At 67.8% G+C, this 19,202-nt stretch overlaps 2 protein-coding genes across 27 annotated transcripts; both read right to left on the reverse strand.

The window, feature by feature from the left end:
• Positions 1–648: 648 nt before the first annotated feature.
• Positions 649–5,896, reverse strand: LOC149865326 (uncharacterized). 3 transcript variants are annotated; one of them, XM_090041332.1, is made up of 11 exons: positions 5,771–5,896; positions 5,525–5,635; positions 4,687–4,851; positions 4,385–4,471; positions 4,203–4,276; positions 3,979–4,075; positions 3,798–3,918; positions 2,638–2,783; positions 2,420–2,518; positions 1,104–2,094; positions 649–787 (listed from the first exon to the last, which is right to left on the reverse strand). In XM_090041332.1, exons 1-10 carry the CDS (start codon positions 5,789–5,791, stop codon positions 1,105–1,107), a joined length of 1,911 nt encoding a protein of 636 aa, XP_089897458.1. In that variant the 5' UTR covers positions 5,792–5,896; the 3' UTR covers positions 649–787; position 1,104. The 3 variants fall into 3 exon arrangements, with proteins under 3 accessions (XP_089897458.1, XP_089897460.1, XP_089897459.1); XM_090041334.1 differs by having other exon boundaries at positions 3,798–3,891; positions 5,771–5,895; XM_090041333.1 differs by having other exon boundaries at positions 3,798–3,894; positions 5,771–5,895.
• Positions 5,897–6,253: 357 nt separating this feature from the next.
• Positions 6,254–19,130, reverse strand: LOC149865327 (kielin/chordin-like protein). Of its 24 annotated transcripts, none has more exons than XM_090041355.1 (28): positions 18,178–19,130; positions 16,381–16,425; positions 15,996–16,068; positions 14,690–14,886; positions 14,240–14,484; positions 13,911–14,072; positions 13,653–13,773; positions 13,443–13,553; positions 13,188–13,281; positions 13,010–13,089; positions 12,502–12,601; positions 12,235–12,320; positions 11,983–12,111; positions 10,332–10,553; positions 9,985–10,075; positions 9,789–9,871; positions 9,510–9,603; positions 9,319–9,401; positions 9,026–9,125; positions 8,717–8,805; positions 8,483–8,585; positions 8,122–8,276; positions 7,809–7,981; positions 7,565–7,676; positions 7,370–7,471; positions 7,064–7,228; positions 6,662–6,959; positions 6,254–6,537 (listed from the first exon to the last, which is right to left on the reverse strand). In XM_090041355.1, exons 4-28 carry the CDS (start codon positions 14,831–14,833, stop codon positions 6,329–6,331), a joined length of 3,351 nt encoding a protein of 1,116 aa, XP_089897481.1. In that variant the 5' UTR covers positions 14,834–14,886; positions 15,996–16,068; positions 16,381–16,425; positions 18,178–19,130; the 3' UTR covers positions 6,254–6,328. The 24 variants fall into 24 exon arrangements, 23 of the variants coding, with proteins under 23 accessions (XP_089897481.1, XP_089897468.1, XP_089897466.1 ...); XM_090041342.1 differs by having other exon boundaries at positions 11,983–12,076; positions 13,188–13,351; positions 13,443–13,525; ... (1 more) ...; positions 13,911–13,987; positions 16,381–16,925; XM_090041340.1 differs by having other exon boundaries at positions 11,983–12,076; positions 13,188–13,351; positions 13,443–13,525; positions 13,911–13,987; positions 16,381–16,925.
• Positions 19,131–19,202: the final 72 nt, after the last annotated feature.

The raw sequence follows: 19,202 nt of genomic DNA on the forward strand, positions 1-19,202 counted from the left end.
ACGTGTGAGCACACGTGTGCCCATGGGTGCTGGGGCAGCCCCATGCCCCCCCTGCAAACAGCCACATGCCTCTGGCGCCGGCACCGCATGACGCAGGTTCGCTCCCGTCGCACCCGCTCCAGCTGCTCCCTCACCGCTGTGCGCTGCTGCTCCTGGGGGCACAGCCAGTCTGAGACCCCCCAGACCTCCAACCCAGCCTGCAGCCGTGGTCTCAGCCCGGCCCTGGCCTTGCCGACGGGGTGGGGAGCGCCCCACCTGGCAGCAACAGGGCACTAAGGTGGGGAACAGCAGTGATGGGCATTGGTGCCCTCCTGTGCTGGAGGCACGTGCTGGACCCCTGTGCCCCGCTCCGCCATACCTGCGGTGCTGAGCTGGCACCAGGGCAGGGCCTTGCCTGGTGCCCCAGCTGGGCCAGGTCCCCTGGCCGTGTGCCCACACAGTTGTCCTCTGCTTTCCTGTCCCTGGCGATGCACAGCCGCTCCTGCACCTGGGACAGACACGGGCATGTTGACTTAGGGTGCACCCAGCTCTGGGGTGGGGCCCGACCAAGTGGAACAGCACCGAGCAGGCACTGGGCCTGGTTATCGCTCTGGGGCTGGGAGCTGGGCCGTGCCCTAGCACTGCCCCCCCCCCGCCGACTCACCCGCAGAAGCTGACGCTCGCGGTCCTGCTGGCACCGGCTCCGCGCCCGCTGCTGCAGCGCCACCAGCTCCCGCACGGCCGCCCGCTGCTCCGCCCGCGAGGGCAGCGCAAACGCCTTCTCCCGGCGCAGGGGGCACGGCCAGGGCTGCGTCGAGGGGTGGCATCAGTGCAAGGGCTTTGTGGGGGGGGACCCCAAAAGCTGAGCTGGAACCAGTCTGAGCACAGGGGGCTGGGAGGTAGCATGCTCACTACCCTCCAGTGTGCCACCCCTATGTGGACACTGGGGACCTGGTGCCCACCCCTCGTACCTCCACCCCACCACTCAGCTTCTGGGGGTTATAATTGCCCCCCATCTCTCCCGTGGGTCACATTCCCACCCCCACGCCCCGTGTCCAGGAAGTGCCGGGGCTGAGCCTGCACTCCCAGTCCGGCCCCGCACCCTTTCTCTGTCCCCCACTCACCCTACTGGGCTCCGGCCGTGGACGCTGGTCGTGGCTCCCCGGCCTCGCCTCGGCCCCCGGTGGCGAAGGCGCCTGGGACTGGGGGGCCATGCCCCCCTCCAGCTCCGGGGCCCGGGGCACCTCTGGCGGGCCGGGCACGGGGCCCCGGAGCTGCAGGGCTGGGAGCTGGCGCTGCAGCATCCCCTGGGCTCTCAGGGTCTCCAGCGCCGGGGTCTGGGGCTCCAGCCACCGGGGCAGTGGGGGTCTGCAGCTCCAGCCCCCTCTGAGGGGTGCCGGGGGCTTCTTGCAGGGGCGCTGGCTGGGCGCCGGAGCCCTGAGTCTGCCCCAGACGGGGCTCCAGGTGTGGCCTCCGGCTCCGACATGGCTCTGACACCCCCCGGGGCTGCAGAGCCGGGAGCTGCCGCTGCAGCATCCCCTGAGCCCGCAGAGCCTCCAGCGCCGGGGCCACGTGCTGCCCCCCTTCACCCTGGGCCAGACGAGGCTCCAGCCACCGCGGTGATGGGTACCGGGGTACGGGGGGCTGTGGCTCTGGCTGGCTCTGTGCTGCTCCGTGGGGCTCGCTCAGCTCCAGGATCCCAGCCTGGGGGGGCACCGGGGGCCTGGGCAGCACCTCCAGAGCCTGGCAAGCCTCTGCTGGTCCACGCGTGCTCTGGGCATGCGGCTCCGTGTCTCTGGCCAGCGACGCTAGGTGCTCCATGCCCTGGGCTCCAGGACCTTCTGGGGGGGCCTCACTGGGGCCTGCTACCCCCTCTTGCTGCAGCTTGCCGCCCGCCCGCTCCATCACGGGGGATCCCCGGCTCTGCGGTGCCGGCATCTCCCCGGTTTGCAGCAGCCCCGAAGCCACCGGTCCTCCCTGCAGCAGCCTTTGGGGCCCGGCCTGGGGTGCGGGGCTCAGCGCCCGGATGCCCTGCACGCCCTGGGTCTGGGTGCCCGTAGCTCCTGGCATTGCAACCTCGACCGGCTGCAGCTCTGGGACATGGGGCATGGAGTCCTGGGGGGGCAGAGAGCAACAGGGCAGGGACCCCCCTGAGCCAACATGCCCACCCCTGCGCCACCCAGGGTCCCTGCTGCTGGGCTGTGCCTCCTTGGAGGATGCCTTGGGCAACCCCTGGGCACCGCCGGGACACCTGGGTTCTGTGGTCTATCCTAGCAGGGGAGCAGGTGGGTGCAGAGGTCAGGAGGGCCCATAGGGTCAGGGGTCAGAGGTTATTCCCAGCTCTGAAGCTGGCGGGGGGCCTGCCAGCACTCAGGGGCATCAGACTGGGGGTCTCAGCAGCTGGGGGGTTCGGTGCCGGTGCTGCCTGGTGGGAGCTCACCTGCTCTAGGAGCGCTGCTGCGGGCTGCCCGTGCTGTCCAGGGGGGTCCCAGCTCCCTGCTGGCACCCTGGAGCTGCCCAGGGGTCTGTGCCCGGGCACCTGGGGTGGAGAAGGGAGAGGAGCCAGGGAGTCCCAGGGGTAACGGGTGCAGGGATGTCCCTGCCAGGACCCCCTGCCACCGTGAGCCTGCTGGGACGGACACCGGGGGCTCTGCTCACCATGCCCTGCAGCTCCGGCTCCCGCGTGTGCCAGACGTGCTGGTGCGTGGCCGTGGCATGGTCCATGCACACGGCCTCCTCCGACCCCCGTGCCAGCCGCCGGGCACAGCCTTCCCACAGGGCAGTGCGCAGCTGCCCCCAGGTGCCTGCAAGAGAGGAGCTGGTTTCAGTTGGGGCAGGGGCTGGCCGTGCCCATTGCCCGGGTATCTGTGCGCCTCTCCGCCCCACGCTCAGTGCCACACCTGGCCACGGGATCAGGGTGCACCGGCTGGCACAGGCAGTCACACTGGCTGACATGCACGTACATGCATGCACACACATGCTGGTGTGCTCAAAGGTGCCCATGCAGAAGGGGCCCAGGCACATGCATGCACCCACCCGATGCGCACGCATACACATATATACCACTACTGTACTGCACACACGCACAGACATACATACTGCCCTGTATACCAACACACATGCATACAAATGCGCGCACACCCCTATACACACATATACCATTACTGGCCTGTATACACACACTCTCTCTCTCTCATACAGGTTTCCATGTACTCCTTCACACCACCTTGCACACATGCACGCACGTGCAGACACACACACACACACACTGTCTCTCTCTCCTAGCGGTCTCCACACCCTCCTTCACAACAGCTTGCATATGCACACACACACATGCAAACACAAATGTGCATAGACACACACAATCACACTCTCTCTCTTTCTCCCCGACAGGTCTCCAGACACTCTGTCACACCAGCTTGCACATGTGCACATGCACACACACATCTCCATATTCACACACACACACACATTCACACTCTTTCCAAGAGGTTTCCACACATGCCTTCACACCAGCTTACACATGTAAACACACACGTACACGCACACCCACACTTCCTCTGTCTCTCTCTCCTGCAGGTCTGCACATACTCCTGACCCATGCTCCTTCACACAACCTTGCACACACTCACACACACACATTCTCACTCATATGCATCTGCCCACACTAGTTCACCCCAGGTTGCACACATGCACACACACCTCCCGGCATGCCCCCTGCACACAGGGTCAGGCATGGGCAGGGATCTCCATGCCCCAGCCCGTGGGCAGTTGCAGCCCGGGGCACGCACCCCAGGCCACATGTGGCCCACGTCTACCTGCTGGCTCCGGGTCCCGGGGGGGCAGCGGGCGGCCCCACCAGGGCCAGTCCTGGTCCTGCTCCAGTTGGCGCAGCCACCAGCCCAACCCATCCTGCTGGGTGCAAAGGGGCAGGCCAGGCTGGGGGGGGCCTGGGTCCAGGGGCCCCAGCCAGGACCCCCCCTGCTCCCCAGCTCCTACCTGTGTGGGTCTCCAGCTCAGCTCCATCTGCTGCCCCACGGCTGGCTGTGCCCGGCCCGATGCCACGGGGATGGGCTTTAGCTTCGGGTCCCAGGACCTGGATGAGGAAAGGGCTGGTGCTAGGTCCTCAAGCCCAGCAGAGCTGCCAACCCTAGGCACTAGGGGGCACCCTAGGGTTGGGGGGGGTCCAGGAGCCCCCTTGTCTATTGGGTTTAGGCACCTACCAGTCCAGGAGCTGCTGGAGCTGAAGCTTTGCCCCCCCTCGGGGCAAGGAGCTGCTTTGTCTGGGGCTGGCATCCTGCAGGGGTAGAGGTGCAGGGCAGCGAGGTGGGGGGGGGTCTTCCAGGCCAGCCCCCCCCAGGAAGCACTAGGTCAGAGGTCAGGGAATGTGCCCGACCCCCATTACCCTCTCCGTGGAGCAATCAGTGTCTGGCTCAGCTCGACATCCTGTCGAGGGGTCTGGGGGAGCCCGGGGGTCTCTAGACAGCCAGGCCTGGGGACAGCAGCACAGGGGGAAGGTCAGCGCCAGGCAGCCCCGCGACCCCCCTGGGCCACCCCCACTGGGAGCTTTGGGCACGCGACGCCTCATGACCCCCCCAGTTAGGTGCTGTAGGCATCCGGGCTCCCAGCACCCACCCCTCATGATCTAGCCACTAGGTCCCTCTGTCCTCCCAGGAACCTGGCTCCCCGTCCCGGCCCCGGGGGTACCTGGATGTCGGCCCAGGCCAGGCCGTGGCGGTGCTGCCCCAGGAAGCGGTGCCAGGCGGTGCCCGCAGCCCTGGCCCCCCGCACGCCCCGCAGCAGCAGCCCTGCGTCCCATGGGCTCACACGCCCGTCCCCATCCGTGTCCAGCAGCTGGAAGTCCCAAAACAGCTGGGGGGGGGGGGGGCAAAAGGGGGAGAAAGACCAGTCCAACATGCCTACACATACGTGCACACACGCACGTGGACTTGCACAGGTACATGCATGCTCCTGTACATGTGCTTACATATGCACGCAATCATGGACTTGCACAAGTGCACATTCATTTATATGCACACACAGGTGCATGCACAGATATGCACAAGCACAGGCACGCGCATATGTGCACAAACACGGCCGTGTTCCCAGGCTTGCACAGGTGCAAGCACACTCCTGCAGGCACACGCGTGTCTGTATACATACAGAGTCACACATGCTCATGCACACACCCACGTGCACACAGACTTACACAGGCCTGACCATGCGCACACGCACGCACACGTATACATGGACTTGTACAGGTCCACGAAGACATGCACATGCACAGATCTGTGTACAATCCTGCCAGTACACACACACACAAACACAGACCCAGGCAGGCACACACATGCACATGCGCACAAGCATATACACACGTGCACATACATGCAGCTGACACACGCACCCCTCCCTCACTCCCCAGCAGCAGGGAACCATTAACCCTTTGGGGGCCACCCAGGGAGAGTCCTGCCCCATATCACCGCCCCAAGCCCCCAGGGTAGTGGCAGCCCAGGGAAACCCCCCAAGCCTCCCCCTCCCCACTTACCTGCTCCCAGAGGTGGCTTCGCCATCCGGCCTCCACCAGCTCCTGCAGCAGCATCCTGGGGTGGCCCTGGGCCTGGGGGGGGCAGGCAGGGCTGGCTGTCCCCCAGGGGGCCTGCAGTGGGGGGGGCCGTGGGTCAGGAATGGGGGGCACCAATTGTGGGGGGGGCTGCAGATTGGGACTGGGACGTCAGTGGGGGGAACTGCAGGTCAGGAGTGTGCAGCACCGTGGCGGGGGGGGGGGTCTCACCTGCTGCGGAGCCGCCTCCATCCCTCGGCTCCGGGCGATGACGCAGGAGCCGCCGGTGTCCGGTTCCGACACCTGAGCCCCGCGGACCGGGGGGGGGGGGGGGGGGGGGGGGGGGGAGGCGAGGCCCGGACTCCTGGGTTTTCAGTGCTGCACCCCCTCCCTTTCCCTGCTCCCAGCCCCCAAGACCCTCCCCCTCCCGGAGGCTGCCCCCCCCGCCCCCTTCCCAGTGTCCGAAACCCTTGGGGAAACTGAGGCAGGCCCCTCACTCCCCCCAGAGATGCCCACCCTCCCCTCTCCCAGCCCCCTCCTTGTGGCTAGAGCTGGCTGGGTGGGGCTAGGACACCCGGGTCCCAACCCTGGCCTGCCCCCCAACCTGTGCCTCAGTTTCCCCACCTGAAGAGCCAAGGGGGAATGCCCCGCGGGCGGGCGGGGTGGGGAGCAGCTGCCCCAGACCCCCCAGAAAAAGGAGCCGCACAGCCGGTGCCCACGTCACCCCTGGTTTATTGCGCGGGCAGCGCCCGCCGTACACGTGTGAGCAGGGGACCCAGGCGCGCGGGCTCAGGCGCTGCGGTGCCGCACCCGGGGGCAGGCGCGGGGGGGCACGCAGCGACCCTCGTGCTCCAGGCGCCCGGCCGGGCACTGGCAGCCGGGCACGCAGGGCGCAACGCAGCGGGCGCCCCGCGCCGCCCCAGCGCTGAAGCAGGTGCGCGGGCAGGGGGGGCCGCACTCGGCGAACACGTAGCCCCGGTCCCGGGGGCACCCCACGGCTGCGAGAGACAGAGGGGTCAGTGTGGCCCTGCAGGGCCTGGCCCCAGCATCCCCCCCGCCCCTCTCTGCCCCCCCAGTCCCTTCCACCCTGGCACAGACACCCCCGGCCCGTGCCCAGCTGACCGCAGAGGGTGGGCGCGCGCCAGTGCAGCACCAGTCCGGCGCGGCGGCACGCGGCGGCGTAGGCGTCGAGGGCGTCGCAGAGGCAGGCGCTGGCGTTGGCGCGGCAGGCGCAGGCGTCGTACACGCAGGCGGCGAAGAAGCCCTCGGGCGGCACCAGCCCGTGGCAGCGCGTGAAGGGCGGCGCCTTCAGCGCCCCGCACCGCGCGTTCGCCTCCCGCCGCGCCCGGTACCCGGCCTCCTGGCACGGCTCCACGTCGCGGGCCGGCCCGCAGCCCCCGTCCTGCCCCGGCGCCGCTACCTGCGGGCGGCACGGCACGGCGCGCTGGGCTGGGGACCCTCACGGCCCCGGTGCCCCGAGTGCAGACCCCTGCCCCCCCACCCCGCGGGTCAGACCCCCCCCACCTGCCAGCTGTTGCCCACGGCGGCATGGGAGGGCAGCAGGTCGCCGCCAGGGCCGCGCAGGTCGTCCTGGGCGAAGCCGTTGAAGTTGCCGCACAAGCCGCAGGTCCGGCCGCGGTAGGTGCCCGGCACGCTCAGCTCCAGGTGCGAGCGCCCGTCCCACTGCACCTGGGGGGCACGGGGGTCAGCGGGCACCCGGGCGCTGAGCCCCATTGCCATTGTTACCGGCGGGGGGGGGAGGGCATCAGTATCTCTGGTCCCACCCCCGTGGTGTTGGGGTGCTGCTGGGCGTGCGGGGGCCCCGCACACCTGGAGGCCGACGTGGGTGTTGAGTAGGACAGTGCCGCTCCGGCGCTCCACGTACACCGCCGGCTCCTTCAGGAAGGGCAGCGTCACCGCCTCGCCGTCCACCTGGCATGGGCAGGGCAAGGCTCAGGGCGCCACGTCCCCTTCCGGGGGGCCACGCCTGAGCCCCACAGCCGGGTGGGGGCACGGGGGTCTTACCATGACCTCCCCGCCCTGCAGCAGCTGCACCTGGGTGCCCCCGACCTGCACCACCACCTCCTGGGTCCACGATACGCCCGCGTGGCCCCGGGCATCGTTGCTCACGTGGACGCTGCGAACACAAGGGGGGGGGCCACAGTGGGACCCAGGAGCCCTGGTTCCCCCCAGACCCCTTTGCCCATGAGAGTGGAAGATGCATCCCAGGTGTCTGGGCACCAGTGGCACCGAGGGGGTCTGACCTGACCTGAAGTCCTTGGCGTGGCAGTCACGGGCCAGCACGTAGGTGCAGGTGCCCTGAAAGTGCAGCAGGAGCCCGTCGAAGGTGCGGTAGTGCGGGTCCCCGAAGGCCTGGCATGTGGCTGGGCGTGGGTGGCAGTGGGGGCAGCACCGTCCTGGCGTCAGGGCCGGTGCCTCATCCTGGGGGTTACAGACTGTCATGGGGGGGCTGGTACCCCAACCTCCACTAGTCTGTGGCATGCAGCCACAGGGTCTCCAAACTGCCCCCCACCCCTAACAGGGGGCAGGGACCTGCAACCCCCCACGCTCCTTGGACTCACGGGGCCGCAGGCGGGTGGGGGGCAGCGCTGGCTGCGGCAGTGCACCTCCCCAGCGACGCAGGAGCAGGCCGTACACGCATCCACCTGCCAGCGCTCACGAGACTCGAACCGGCGACCCTGGTAGGAGCAGGCGCTGCCTGGCACTGGTGACACAGCTGCGGTCAGGGGGAACCCGATATGCCCCCTCGGCCAAGACAGCAGCCCCTGGGAGCTAGCATGTCTGGGTGCTGGTCCTGTCCATGCCTCAGTTTCCCTGCTGGGCATGGGGACCCTCGCGGGTTGGCAGGCTGAGCTCGCTGGGCACAGCCCCTTGCACCCAAGGGGGCTCTCCCTGCCCCCCCACTCCCAGGCCTGCTACTACCTTGGCACTGGCCACAGCAGGTGCCGGGCACCTGCACCCGCTCCAGGCCATCGGGGCAGGTGAGGTCCATGCACTCCTCCACGTGGCACTGCACGCGGCCCAGCTGTGGGCACAGATGGGGGGGTCATCCTGGGAGGGGGCTGTCTGCCTCCAGCCCATGAGGCCCCTTCACTGCTGGGGGTTTGTGGGAGGGGAACCTGGGGGTGACCCCAGCTGGTCTGCCCCCCGCCGTACACTGCAGGTGCAGGTGACACAGGCATCCGCACCGTCCGTCCAGGTCTCTCCGTCGGGCACGCGGCGCCCATCAGCCTCTAGTACGCACCCTGCAATGGGGGGAGGGCAGAGGGGGGAGGTCAGGCTGCTGCCCCCCATCCTCCGGGGGGGTGTAAGTGGCAGGGGTGGGTTATGCCAGAAACGATACTCTTCTGGCTATGTGGTCATCATTAGGTTTCAGCGTTAACAGCCATAACGAAGCTCCTGTCAGAGCAGGCTGTGCAGACAGATGCAGGGGCCATAAAGGGGGGGGAAGGGGGGATACGTCACCGTGGCAGACGGGGCAGCAGGCGCCGTGGGGTGTGAAGCGCTCGGTGGGGGGGCAACTGGGCAGGGGGCAGTCCTGGTGCACGCACACCCACCTCAGGTCCTGCGGGGGCAACAGCGCGGTTGAGGGAGTAAAGGGTGTAAGCCCCCTGATGCCCCCATGGCTGAGGGGCAGGGGGCATCTACTCACCCTGGGTGTCCTCTTAGTCCCCCCCTGCAAGGAGTCAGCTGCATGCAATATCCCACCCCAGAAATGGCTGCATTTCGGATGCCCTGGGGGGGACACGGGCACCCACCTGGCATCGACAGCTGTAGCAGGGGTCTGTGGGAGGCTGCAGCTCGCTGCCCACCAGGCTGGCCGTGCAGTTCCTCGGGGGCTCTGCCAAGTGTGAGAGGCCATGGGTGAGGGGCCGGGGGGGGGCGCTCTCACAGCCTGGCATCATGATGGCCCCAGCTTGGAGAGGGGCTGGGTGGGGGTCCACAGTACCTTGGCAGCGGGGGCAGCAGGCACCGGGCTCCATCACTGGGTGGGTGCAGGTCAGTGGGGGGCATGGGACCCGGGCGCACAGCACGGCCCCCTCCTGCCCGGAGAGCAGTGTTAACGAGCCCCCCCCGGCTCAGGGCCCCGATCCTGAACCCCTGGCATGCCCACGAGAGATTGCCCCCAGTGCTGTGTGTAGCCGTGGCCCTCCCCAGAGCCAGCCGCCTTCTGCAGCGCCCTCCCCAGCAGTGCCAGGGACCCCCATGCCCTGCCCCCCACACACACCTGACACTGGCACTGCTCACACGGGTCCTGGGGGGCTGCGAAGTTCTCCCCGTCTGCAAGGTCCTGGCCCTGGAAGTGGCAGCCTGGGGGGGAGGGGGGGCGAGAAGTGGGGTCAGAGAAGAAGAGAACCGCGCCCCCACCCAACCCAGGGGGGTCCCTCAGCCCCTTCCCCCTTTCTGCCCCGCTCTAGTCTCACCTTGGCACAGGGGGCAATTGCAGGCCCCTGGGGCAGGGTGGGGGCAGGAGGCCGGCGGGCATGGCTTCCTCTGGCACTGCACTGACCCAGCCTGGAGGGCAAGCGGGGGGCATCCATGCAAGGACCCAGGCGTGCCCCCACCCCCTTCTGGTCCAGCTCAACCACTGCCCACCTCCCCAGTAGGCAATTACCCCCCGGCCTGAGAGGTGTGCGTGAGGGGGTGGGGGCTGGTTATGCAGAATGACCGTTCCAACCCCACAACCATCATTAGGTTTCAGAGTTAACATCAGGTGACTGGGAAACTGAGGCACAGGGTAGGCATGGGGCACCCCCCCCCCCGCACTCACCTGGCAGGTGCACTGGGAGCACTGGGTGTCCTCCGGATCGGCAAAGCTCTGTCCGTGGGTGGCCGTCACGCCGTGGTAGGAGCAGCCTGGGGGACACAGGGAGGGCGTGGGCACCGCACGGCCGTGCCCCGCAGGAAATAGTCCCCCTGGGGGCGCAGGGATACAGGCGCAAGGGGGGGGCACTCCCTGCCTGGGCCCCCTTGCCCATGGGAAGATATAATCCTAGGTGGGGTGGAGGGATACATGCCAGGACTCCTCCACATGGGGTTCCCCATGCCCTTGGGCAAAGAAATGTTCCCCACGGGGGGGGGGGGGTGGAGCACTACCTGCTAGAGACCCCACCCCCTTCCTTACAGGGGGGCACACTAAAAATAGTCCCAGGCCAAGTGGAAGGATACATGCCATCCCCCGCAACTCCATCTGCAGGTTCCCCATGCCCTTGGACAAAGAAGTAGCCCATTGGGGCAGAAGGATACAAGTAGGTCTCCACTCCCTGCTAGAGGACCCTCGTTCCCCACAGGGGCAGTGGGTAAGAAAATAGTCCCAGGCTGAGCGAGGGCTATAACCAGCCCCCACTCCCCCCTTCGGCCCCCCATTTGGGGGCACCTACACATATGCCAGGGGGAAGAAAATACTCCCACTCGGGGCGGAAGGACACATGCATCACCATCCCCCCCCACACACACATAGTGGTAGGCCTGGAAATAGTCCCAGGCCACGCGAAGCCATACGTGTCACCAAGCCACTTTTGTGAATGGCTCGGGCAGGCCCTGGAACTAGTCCCCGTCAAGGCGGAGGGGCATGAGCACCCCCCTCAGCTGGGGCCCCCATACCCCACACAAGGACAAGGTGCAGGCACACGCGCAGGCACAGCCAGCCACACGGGCACGTGGTGGGCCTGCCCGTGTGCCTGAGCCCACACCTTGGGACACGGGCACACACGTGCAGGCCCACCCACGTGGGCTTGTACGTTTGCACAGATGGACACAGGCCCACGTGCAGGGGCATGGTTGCACATGCACACGCCCATGTGGACAACCTCGCATACAGAGACACACATGGGCACAGCCACATGGACACACTCGCACACATGCAGCTGAGCAGGCGGGCAGGCTCACGCACACGCGGACATGCACCCACGTGCCCACCCGGACAGGCTCGTGCCTGTGGACAAGCTTCCATGTGCCCATGCAGACGCGGGCACCCACCCATGCACACCCATGGACGCAGAGGCTTGCACACTCCCACCAATATACACTCCCATGGGCACCCCCCTACCTGCCCCCCCACCCCCCGGTCCCGAGGCTGGGGGCAGGCACAGGGTGCTCATGGCACAACTGCTCCCCTGCACATGGGGGTCCGTGGGGGTGGGGGGGCACAGGCAGCACGGGTTGGGAATGAGGGGTGCCAGCCAGGCTGGGGGGGGCAGGGGTTGCAGGTTGGGAACGAGTGTCCACCCCCTGCCCCCCAGCCCAGCAGGTGCCCCTCACTCCCAACCCCCAGCCCATGCTGCCCCCATCCCTACACCTCAGTTCTCCCGAGACCCCACCCCCAACCCATGTGCAAACAGCCACACGTGTATGCCAGGTCACACTACACGGGAAAGCCCTGCTGTTTGGGGGAGCCCCGAGCGGGGGCGGGGGGAACTCACCTGGGCACATGGGGCAGCAGTGGCCCGGCAAGGTCTGGGGGTGCAGGCAGGGCACAGGGGGGCACGGGGAGGGTAAGCACTGCACTGAGCCGGCCTGGTGTGCAGGCCAGAGGGGGTCAGTGCTGCAGCCTGCAGAGAGACCACCCCCGGCTGGCTCTGCCCGTGCCTCAGTTTCCCCTCCGGGCATTTGATATTGGGGCAACCCCCCGCAGGGTGCACAGACCTCCCCCGCCATGGCCCCCCACCACTCACAGAGCAGGTGCAGTGCAGGCAGCGCCCGGCACCCCGTGGGATGAACCTCTCCCCGTCCTGGTACACGCTGCCCTCGAACTCGCAGCCTGGACGGAGGGGACATCACAGGGTGAGGCTGGCAGCCCCCACCCTGCCCCAGGGCACCCCCAACCATCTGGGGTCACTCCCGGGGCCCCCCCCACATGCCAGGGGTTCAGCTAGGAGGTGCCGGGGCAGGCTCGGGACCCTCAGCTCTCACTGTGCCCCCTCTAAGGGTCCCGGGCTCACCATGGCATGTTGGGCAGCACTGGGCAGGGGTGTGGGCAGGGTGGCTGCAGGGCGCAGGCGGGCAGCTGGGCTCCAGGCGCTGGCACGACACCTCCCCGGCCTGTGGGCACCACCCGGGGTCAGCTGGGGGCCTCCGCGGGCCCCCAGCCCTGAGCCTGGGGGACTGCGGGTCAGGAGTGAGGGGCACCCTGCACACTCCCCCCCACAACCCCATTCCCTCCTTGGGGGGCAGCTCAGACCAAGGTGCAAAGGCTTCTGGGATACTGGCGGGAGATTCTGAAGCCCCCCCAGCACCAGGCACACCCTGGAGGGCCAAGGGGGGCATTGCCAGGCCCCTCCCCAATGCAAAGGCTTCTGGGATGCTGGAGGGCCCAAGAGCAGGACGCCCCCTAGTGGCCAGGCGGAGTCATTGCAGGCGCGCACCCAGGTGCAAAGGCTTCTGGGATGCTGGCAGGGCCCCCAGGATGCCAGGAGGGGCATTCTCCCCCCTGCCCCCCACGACACTCACGGTGCAGACACACTGGGCGCAGGGCTCAGCGCTGGGCACCGGCTCCCCGCTGGCATAGTCACGGCCCTCAAAGGAGCATCCTGTGGGGAGGGGGCAGCAGGCAGCGTGGTGAGGGCCCCCCAGGGCAGAGCGGTGAGCGCGCTAGGTCTCAGCCTGGCAGAGGCCCCCCAGGACTCACCATCGCAGACGGGGCAGCAGGTGCCGGGGCGAGGGCCGGCGGGGTGCGGGCACAGGCGGGCACACTGCCTCTGCACACACAGCACACGACCCTCCTGCGCGGGGGGGTGGAATTAGCGCTGCCCCCCAGAGCTGCACCCCCATCCAGAAAAACTGGGTTGTCCGCTGGAAATGGGGGTGGGGGCAGCTTAGGGCACCGGGGGGACAAGGAGAGGGTGTCTGGGCTGCCCCCCCACCCCCAAGCCCACCCCCTCACCGTGCAGCGGCAAATCTGGCAGGGGTCGGCGAGCGGCGCCCACTCCTCCCCGTGCTCCCGCCGGGTGGCACCGTCCTGGCAGCCTGAGTTGGGGGGCACCGTCACCGGGGGCTGCGGGTCGGGAGTCAGGGGCACCGGCAGGGCTGGGAGGTATTGGGGTACAAGCCCCCACCCCTGATCCTTGCTCCCCCTGCGTTGCTCACATCTCACCCTGGCTTTGGGGGCAGCAGACTCCGGGCGTCCCCTCCTGGGCAGCGCAGTCCAGCCGGGCACAGGCCCCGGGGGCACAGAGCAGGGTCCCAGCCTGAGGGGGCTGTGGGGAGGGGGGGCGCTAAGGACAAGCAGCCCTTGGTCAGGCCTGGGTGAGATACTCCAGCTCCGCGCCCCGCTCCCCAGGAACCGCCCCAGAGACCTGCTGGCACATGGGGAAACCGAGGCAGGATCCGGCTGGGGCAGGGGGGCACTCACCGGGCAGGGGCAGGCGGCGCAGGCGTCCTTGGCCCCGGGGTCGCCATGCCCGCGGTGCTGCCCCTCGCAGCGGCAGCCTGGCCGGGGGCGCGGGCAGTTAGCAGGGCAGGGGGAGTCACCGCCTGGGAAAACTGAGGCACGGGGCGGCAGGGGCGAGGCTGGCTGGTGGAGCGGGAACCCAGGCGCCCTGGCTCAGTGCCCCGAGGGGTGGTTGGAGGGTGGGGAGCTGGGAGCCCGGATACCTGGGTGCCTGCCCCGCCGCCCAACCCCACTGCCTCAGTTCCCCCGTGCGCCCCAGGCCCTCCCCCCCACCCCGGCTCCCGACTCACCGAGGCAGGCGCAGGCCTCCAGCTCCCGCACGCGGGCCAGCAGCTCCGAGTTCTGCGGGTGGGGCGGCCCGTGAGCCCGGGCGCCTGGGTCCCTCTGTGGGCCCTGCCTGGGGGCTTCCAGCAAGTCCCGCCAGCCCCCGCCCCACCACGGTGCCTGTTTCCCCCCCCACCGTGGGGCTGAAAGGGGGTGGGGGGGAGCAGTGCCTCAGTTTCCCCCATGCTCCCCCACAGAGGAGGGGTCTAGGCTGCAGGGGGGGAAGTTCCTCAGTTTCCCCCATGCTCTGGGGCTGATGAGGGAGGTGGGTCCATGCCCATGCCCATGCCTCAGTTTCTCCCATACTGCACCCTGGGGCTCTGGCAGGGGAGGGAGGGAGGGCCCATGCCTCAGTTTCCCCTTCACCCTGGTACCCTCATAGGGGAGGCAGTGGCGGGGTGGGGCGGGGCCCATGCCTGCAGCTGGAGCGCGCTGAGCCTGGAGCCCAGCTCCTGCAGCAGCCCCTCGAGGCGCCGCACCCTCCCCGCCAGCTCCTCGGGCGCCTGCTGGTCGCTGCGCACGTCACTCGGGCCCGGCGGGGGTGGCTCGGACAGGGGCATGGGCCCCGGTGCTCCCGGCTCTGGCTCCGGCTCCCACGGCAGCAGGATGGGGCCTACGAGGCAAGAGGTGGGGTGAACGTGACAGCCAGGCGTGGGTTTGAGTCCCAGCCCCTGAGGAAGGAGTGAGATGAGTTTGTCAGGTCTGTCCTTCTGCAAGTGCTTGGCTCTGCCCGGCCATGTGTCCTGGCCCCTGTACTGCTGTGAGCTGGAGGGAGTCCCAAGCAGGGCTGATGGAGAGCTGTGGGGCAGGACCCTGTGTGCCCCGGGCGTGAGCATCTGTTAGGGTCATGGGGGGGGGCAGACATCAAAGAGACGCTGCTTGCTTATGTGTATGTATGCACGTGGACCCACATGTGCGCACACAGAGACACACTGATTCTCCCCGTTCACACACATACGGATGCTCCCTGCAAACGCAACCACACAGACATACACACACACACGTGCAAACAGACCCACCTCTCCTCCATGCACACCCCTACCTCTGCCCTGCACAGGCCAACATATATGTGTAGGCAGCCTGCCAACACACACATGTACGTGTGCACCCACATGGGATGCCCCTCCTGCACACGTGCACAGCCATGCACGCATGACCTGGACCCCGCCCCTGCCCCAGAGGCTAGGGCTGCTTCTCAATGGGGGCAGCCAGGCGGACAGAGGGGCCCCAGCAATTAGCATCCAAACTCATTAGCGGCTGAAAGGGCCACGGGGGCGGTGGTCTGCTGCGCCTGCCAGGGACAGAATGCAAATTGAGGCCACGGGGAAGATGGGGGCCCGGACCCCTGGGCTCTCTCTCCAACCTGGGGGGTGACCACGGGGAAGGTAGAGGGGGTCCCCTGGCTCCGGCTGCAACCGTTAAGCTGCACGTCCGGCCCTGCACCACAGGGAGGAACCCAGGCCTCCAAGATCCCAGCCCTGCGTGCCCCCAGCTGCCCCCTGCCCCATTTGCAACCCCCACCAGCTGGGTACCCCCAAGCCCCCAGCTCCCCCCACATCTGGACCAGATGCTTTCACTCCAGCACACTTTGTGCCCGGGGGGGTAATCTATGCAAATCTATGCAGATACATGCACATTCTCCTCGCATCACCCCTGGGTGCAGCTGGGGGGGGAGTTGCAGGGGGTCTCCTGCCCCTGCCCAACTGGGGTGGGGGGTCGTACCTTCCAGGTGGTTGCAGTGCCAGGGCCGGCGTGAGAAGCCGGTGGTGGAGATCTCGGCTGTCTGCCAGGTGCCCTGTGGCCAGAGCACGGCCGGTCAGCGTGGGGGAGGTTGGGGACATGGGGGGGACATGGGGTGGACAGTTGCCTCCCAGCACCAAACACACCTGAGCAGCCACCAGTTGCAAATAAGGGAGCCAGAATGGCAGGGGGAGCAATTTGGGGGCACAGGTATTGCTGGAAGCCCCAGTGGTTGGGGAGGCTTGGGAGGGAGGTGTATGGGGGTCCAGGCAGAAGCCCCCCCCCACTCCAGTGCCAGGCCCAGGGCCCAGGGAAGGGCCCTGGCAATGCAGCTGGCACCGAGGCAGAGGGCAGGCACGGGGCTCACCAGGAACTTAGAGTTGGCGTCCCCGGGTAGGCTGGCGAAAGCGATCTGCAGGTCAAGGGGCAGGTGGAGGCTGAGCCGGGACTGGTGCCTAGCCTGGCCTAGCACCACGGCAGGCTGGCAGTCGACGTAGAGCACCAGGCGGTGCGGCGCCAGGCTGAGCGCTAGCCGGACCCAGCGCCCACCGGCGAAGGGGCTGCCGCCAGGGAAGACCAGCGAGGCAGGGTGGCCGCTGGGTGCGGCACGGTAGTCAAAGCGCAGCTCATCGCCCCGGGCACTGGAGGCCAGGTGCAGCAGTGGGCTGTGGGTCGTGGGCGAGAGCAGTGCCAGCAGCGTGCCCTGGGAGCGTGGGCTTTGGCGGGCCACGGCGTGGAAGCCCAGGGCGCGGGGGGCGCTGGCCAGGATGAACACGGCGTAGGCCCGTGGCAGTGTCAAGTGCGGTGTGCGGCGCCCGAAGCGCCAGGCCGGGGTGCCCGGCGTGGGGCCTGGGGCCGGCGAGACGCCAGGGATGGCACGTGATGCGGTCAGTGCCTCCAGCAGGTCGACAGCTACAAGTGAGCACGGCACGGAGTTGGGCATGGGGGCACTTGGCTGTGGGCACTCACATGCAACTCCATGCGTATGGGGGCAGGCAGGCACAGCCAACAATGTATGCAGAAACACGCAGATATACGCAAATATGTGCAAATGGCCACAGGTGAGCATGGCGGGCAGGTCAACCATGCATGCAAATCAATGCCATTTATGCAAACTGATGTAAAACAAGCATGCAAGCATGGTGGGAGGGTTGGCAATGCAGGCAAATACACACAATGGCATGTAATGGCCTGTGAGTAAGCACGCTAGGCCAGTCAGCAACATATGCAAATATATGCAAATGAACAAAATGTATACAAATGAGCGCAGGCACACACAGTAAAGTATGCAGATGCATGTCAATGCATGTAAGTTCACAGAAATAAATGTAAGCATGCCCAGCGGTGGGTTGGCAATATATGCAAATATATTCACTTGCATGTAAATGATTGCACAGGGCTGCACGTGGGTACGGCTGGCAGGTGGCACAACATGCAAATCCCTGCAGCCGCAAGCAAGGCATGTAAATATATTCAAGTATATGCATGGGCACGCAAATATATGCAGCATGCACTGTTATGCAGCTGTTTGCCAACACATGCTGGTGTGCACACCTATGCAAATGTTGGCTGTCTATGCAAATATATGCAAACGAGCAAATATATGCAAACCCCTGGGGCTCCCTGCAGCAGCACTGCCAGCTCCAGGGCTCAGCCTGGCCCCCTGGCACTGAGGAGAGTGGGCACCATGGGCTCATGGCCGGGTCCTGGGAGGTACCAGGTACCCCCAGGGTGCTCTGCCCTGCACCCCCCCCTTGCACCCCACCCTGGGGCTGCATGCCCCCGGCCAGCTGGCAGTGCCTTGTCGCCTCTCCCGGGTCCTGTGGCTGTGGGGACAGCAGGAACAATGCTGCTCTGGTCTGGAGCCATCAGGGCCCCTGAGGGGGAACAGGGGCCAGGGCCAGAGCCGAAAGCCCCATGGGGTCAGCAAAACCCCGTGCCCCCCCGCCTCTGCTGGTGCCCCCCACTCCTGACCTGCAGCCCCCTGCCCTGGCGATGCCCTGCACTCCCTACCCACAGCCCCCCTGCCCCCAGCCCTGCCAGTGCCCCTCATTCCCACCCCGCAGCCCCCCTGCCCTGCCAGTGCCCCTCACTCCCAACCTGCAACCCCTATCCCCAGGCCCTGCCGGTGCCCCCCACTCCCTACCCCCAGCCCCCGACTCACCGCTGTCCCCGTCGTAGGGGCCCGGGGGCTCCGCCGTGGCGTCGGGCAGGGGCTGCGCCAGGGTCTGGAGGCAGAGACAAGCCAGAGCCAGAGCCAGAGCTGGGGGGCCCCGCATGGCACTGGGGGGGCAGGATCGGGGCCGTCAAGGCAGGATCGGGCCCAAATGGGGCAGGATCAGAGCTGTCGAGGGGAGCGGGGGCAGCCGGGTCGGGGCCGTGGGTCGGGGCTCAGCAGGGGCTGGGGGCACCGGGTGGCAGGACCGGGGCCAGGGCTCAGCAGCACAGCCCGGACGGGGCGGGCTGGGGAGGGGTCTCGGCCGGGGGGCGGGGGCCGAAGCCGGTCCAGCCCCTGACCCGCCCTAGTGAGGCTGGAGGTGGGGGCTGGCGGGGCTCACAGGGACCCCGGGTGTCTGGGTCCCCCCCAGGTCCAGCCCCCTTGGGTGGGGAGAGAACCGCACATCCGCGTCCAGCCCCCTGCCAGCCCCCTTGGGCAGCCCCAGCTGGGGAGAAAATCCAGGCGTCTGGGGTCCCGCGTCAGGGGAAGGGATGCCAGGGACTCAGCCGGGGGGCAGGAACCCCATACTGCCCCCCCCCACCGCAGAGGAGAGTCGGCTCTGCCCTGCCGTGTGTCATGAGCCCCGTACTGCCAATGGAGAGTTGCCTATAATCAGGGCCTGCAAGGCTGGGCCCCAATCCTGAGGCCCCTGTGCCAAGCCCCCAGGGAGACCCAGGCACGGCCCCCCCAGCCCAGCAGAGCCGCCCCCAGGGGTATCTGGGCTCCAAGGGCCTGCGAGGCCCGTGTCCTAGACCCTGTCCTGCCCCCATGGGCAGGGGCTGCTCGAGCTGGGGGCAAAGGGGCCTGGAGAAGCGGGGGGGGCACTGGGCACTCAGCCCCCCAGGGCAGTGCATGCTGGGAGCTGTGCCCCCCCAAAGCGGTACATGGAGCCTGGTGCTGCCTGGGCCCCTGCAGCGGGCAGGCGCTGAGACCTGGTCCCTGCACCCCAATTCATGGCACCCCCCCGCACC

Source organism: Crocodylus siamensis, chromosome 4 (assembly GCF_052110815.1).
Source record: "Crocodylus siamensis isolate JL-2025a chromosome 4, ASM5211081v1, whole genome shotgun sequence".
Taxonomy (NCBI): Eukaryota; Metazoa; Chordata; order Crocodylia; family Crocodylidae; genus Crocodylus; species Crocodylus siamensis.

Excerpts from the sequence above, each read along its gene's own strand:
- LOC149865327 (XM_090041336.1), bottom strand. The coding sequence starts at position 18,292 with ATGCGGGGCCCCCCAGCTCTGGCTCTGGCTCTGGCTTGTCTCTGCCTC. Across the intron at positions 16,926-18,177 it reads CCCCTACGACGGGGACAGCG|CTGTCGACCTGCTGGAGGCA; the intron begins GTGAGTCGGGGG and ends GCTCACTTGTAG. Across the intron at positions 14,073-14,239 it reads GGAGGCCTGCGCCTGCCTCG|CCAGCCTCGCCCCTGCCGCC; the intron begins GTGAGTCGGGAG and ends CCGCTCCACCAG.
- LOC149865326 (XM_090041332.1), bottom strand. The coding sequence starts at position 5,791 with ATGGAGGCGGCTCCGCAGCAG. Across the intron at positions 4,472-4,686 it reads TGGCCTGGGCCGACATCCAG|GCCTGGCTGTCTAGAGACCC; the intron begins GTACCCCCGGGG and ends TGCTGTCCCCAG. Across the intron at positions 4,076-4,202 it reads CTCCAGCAGCTCCTGGACTG|GTCCTGGGACCCGAAGCTAA; the intron begins GTAGGTGCCTAA and ends TTCCTCATCCAG.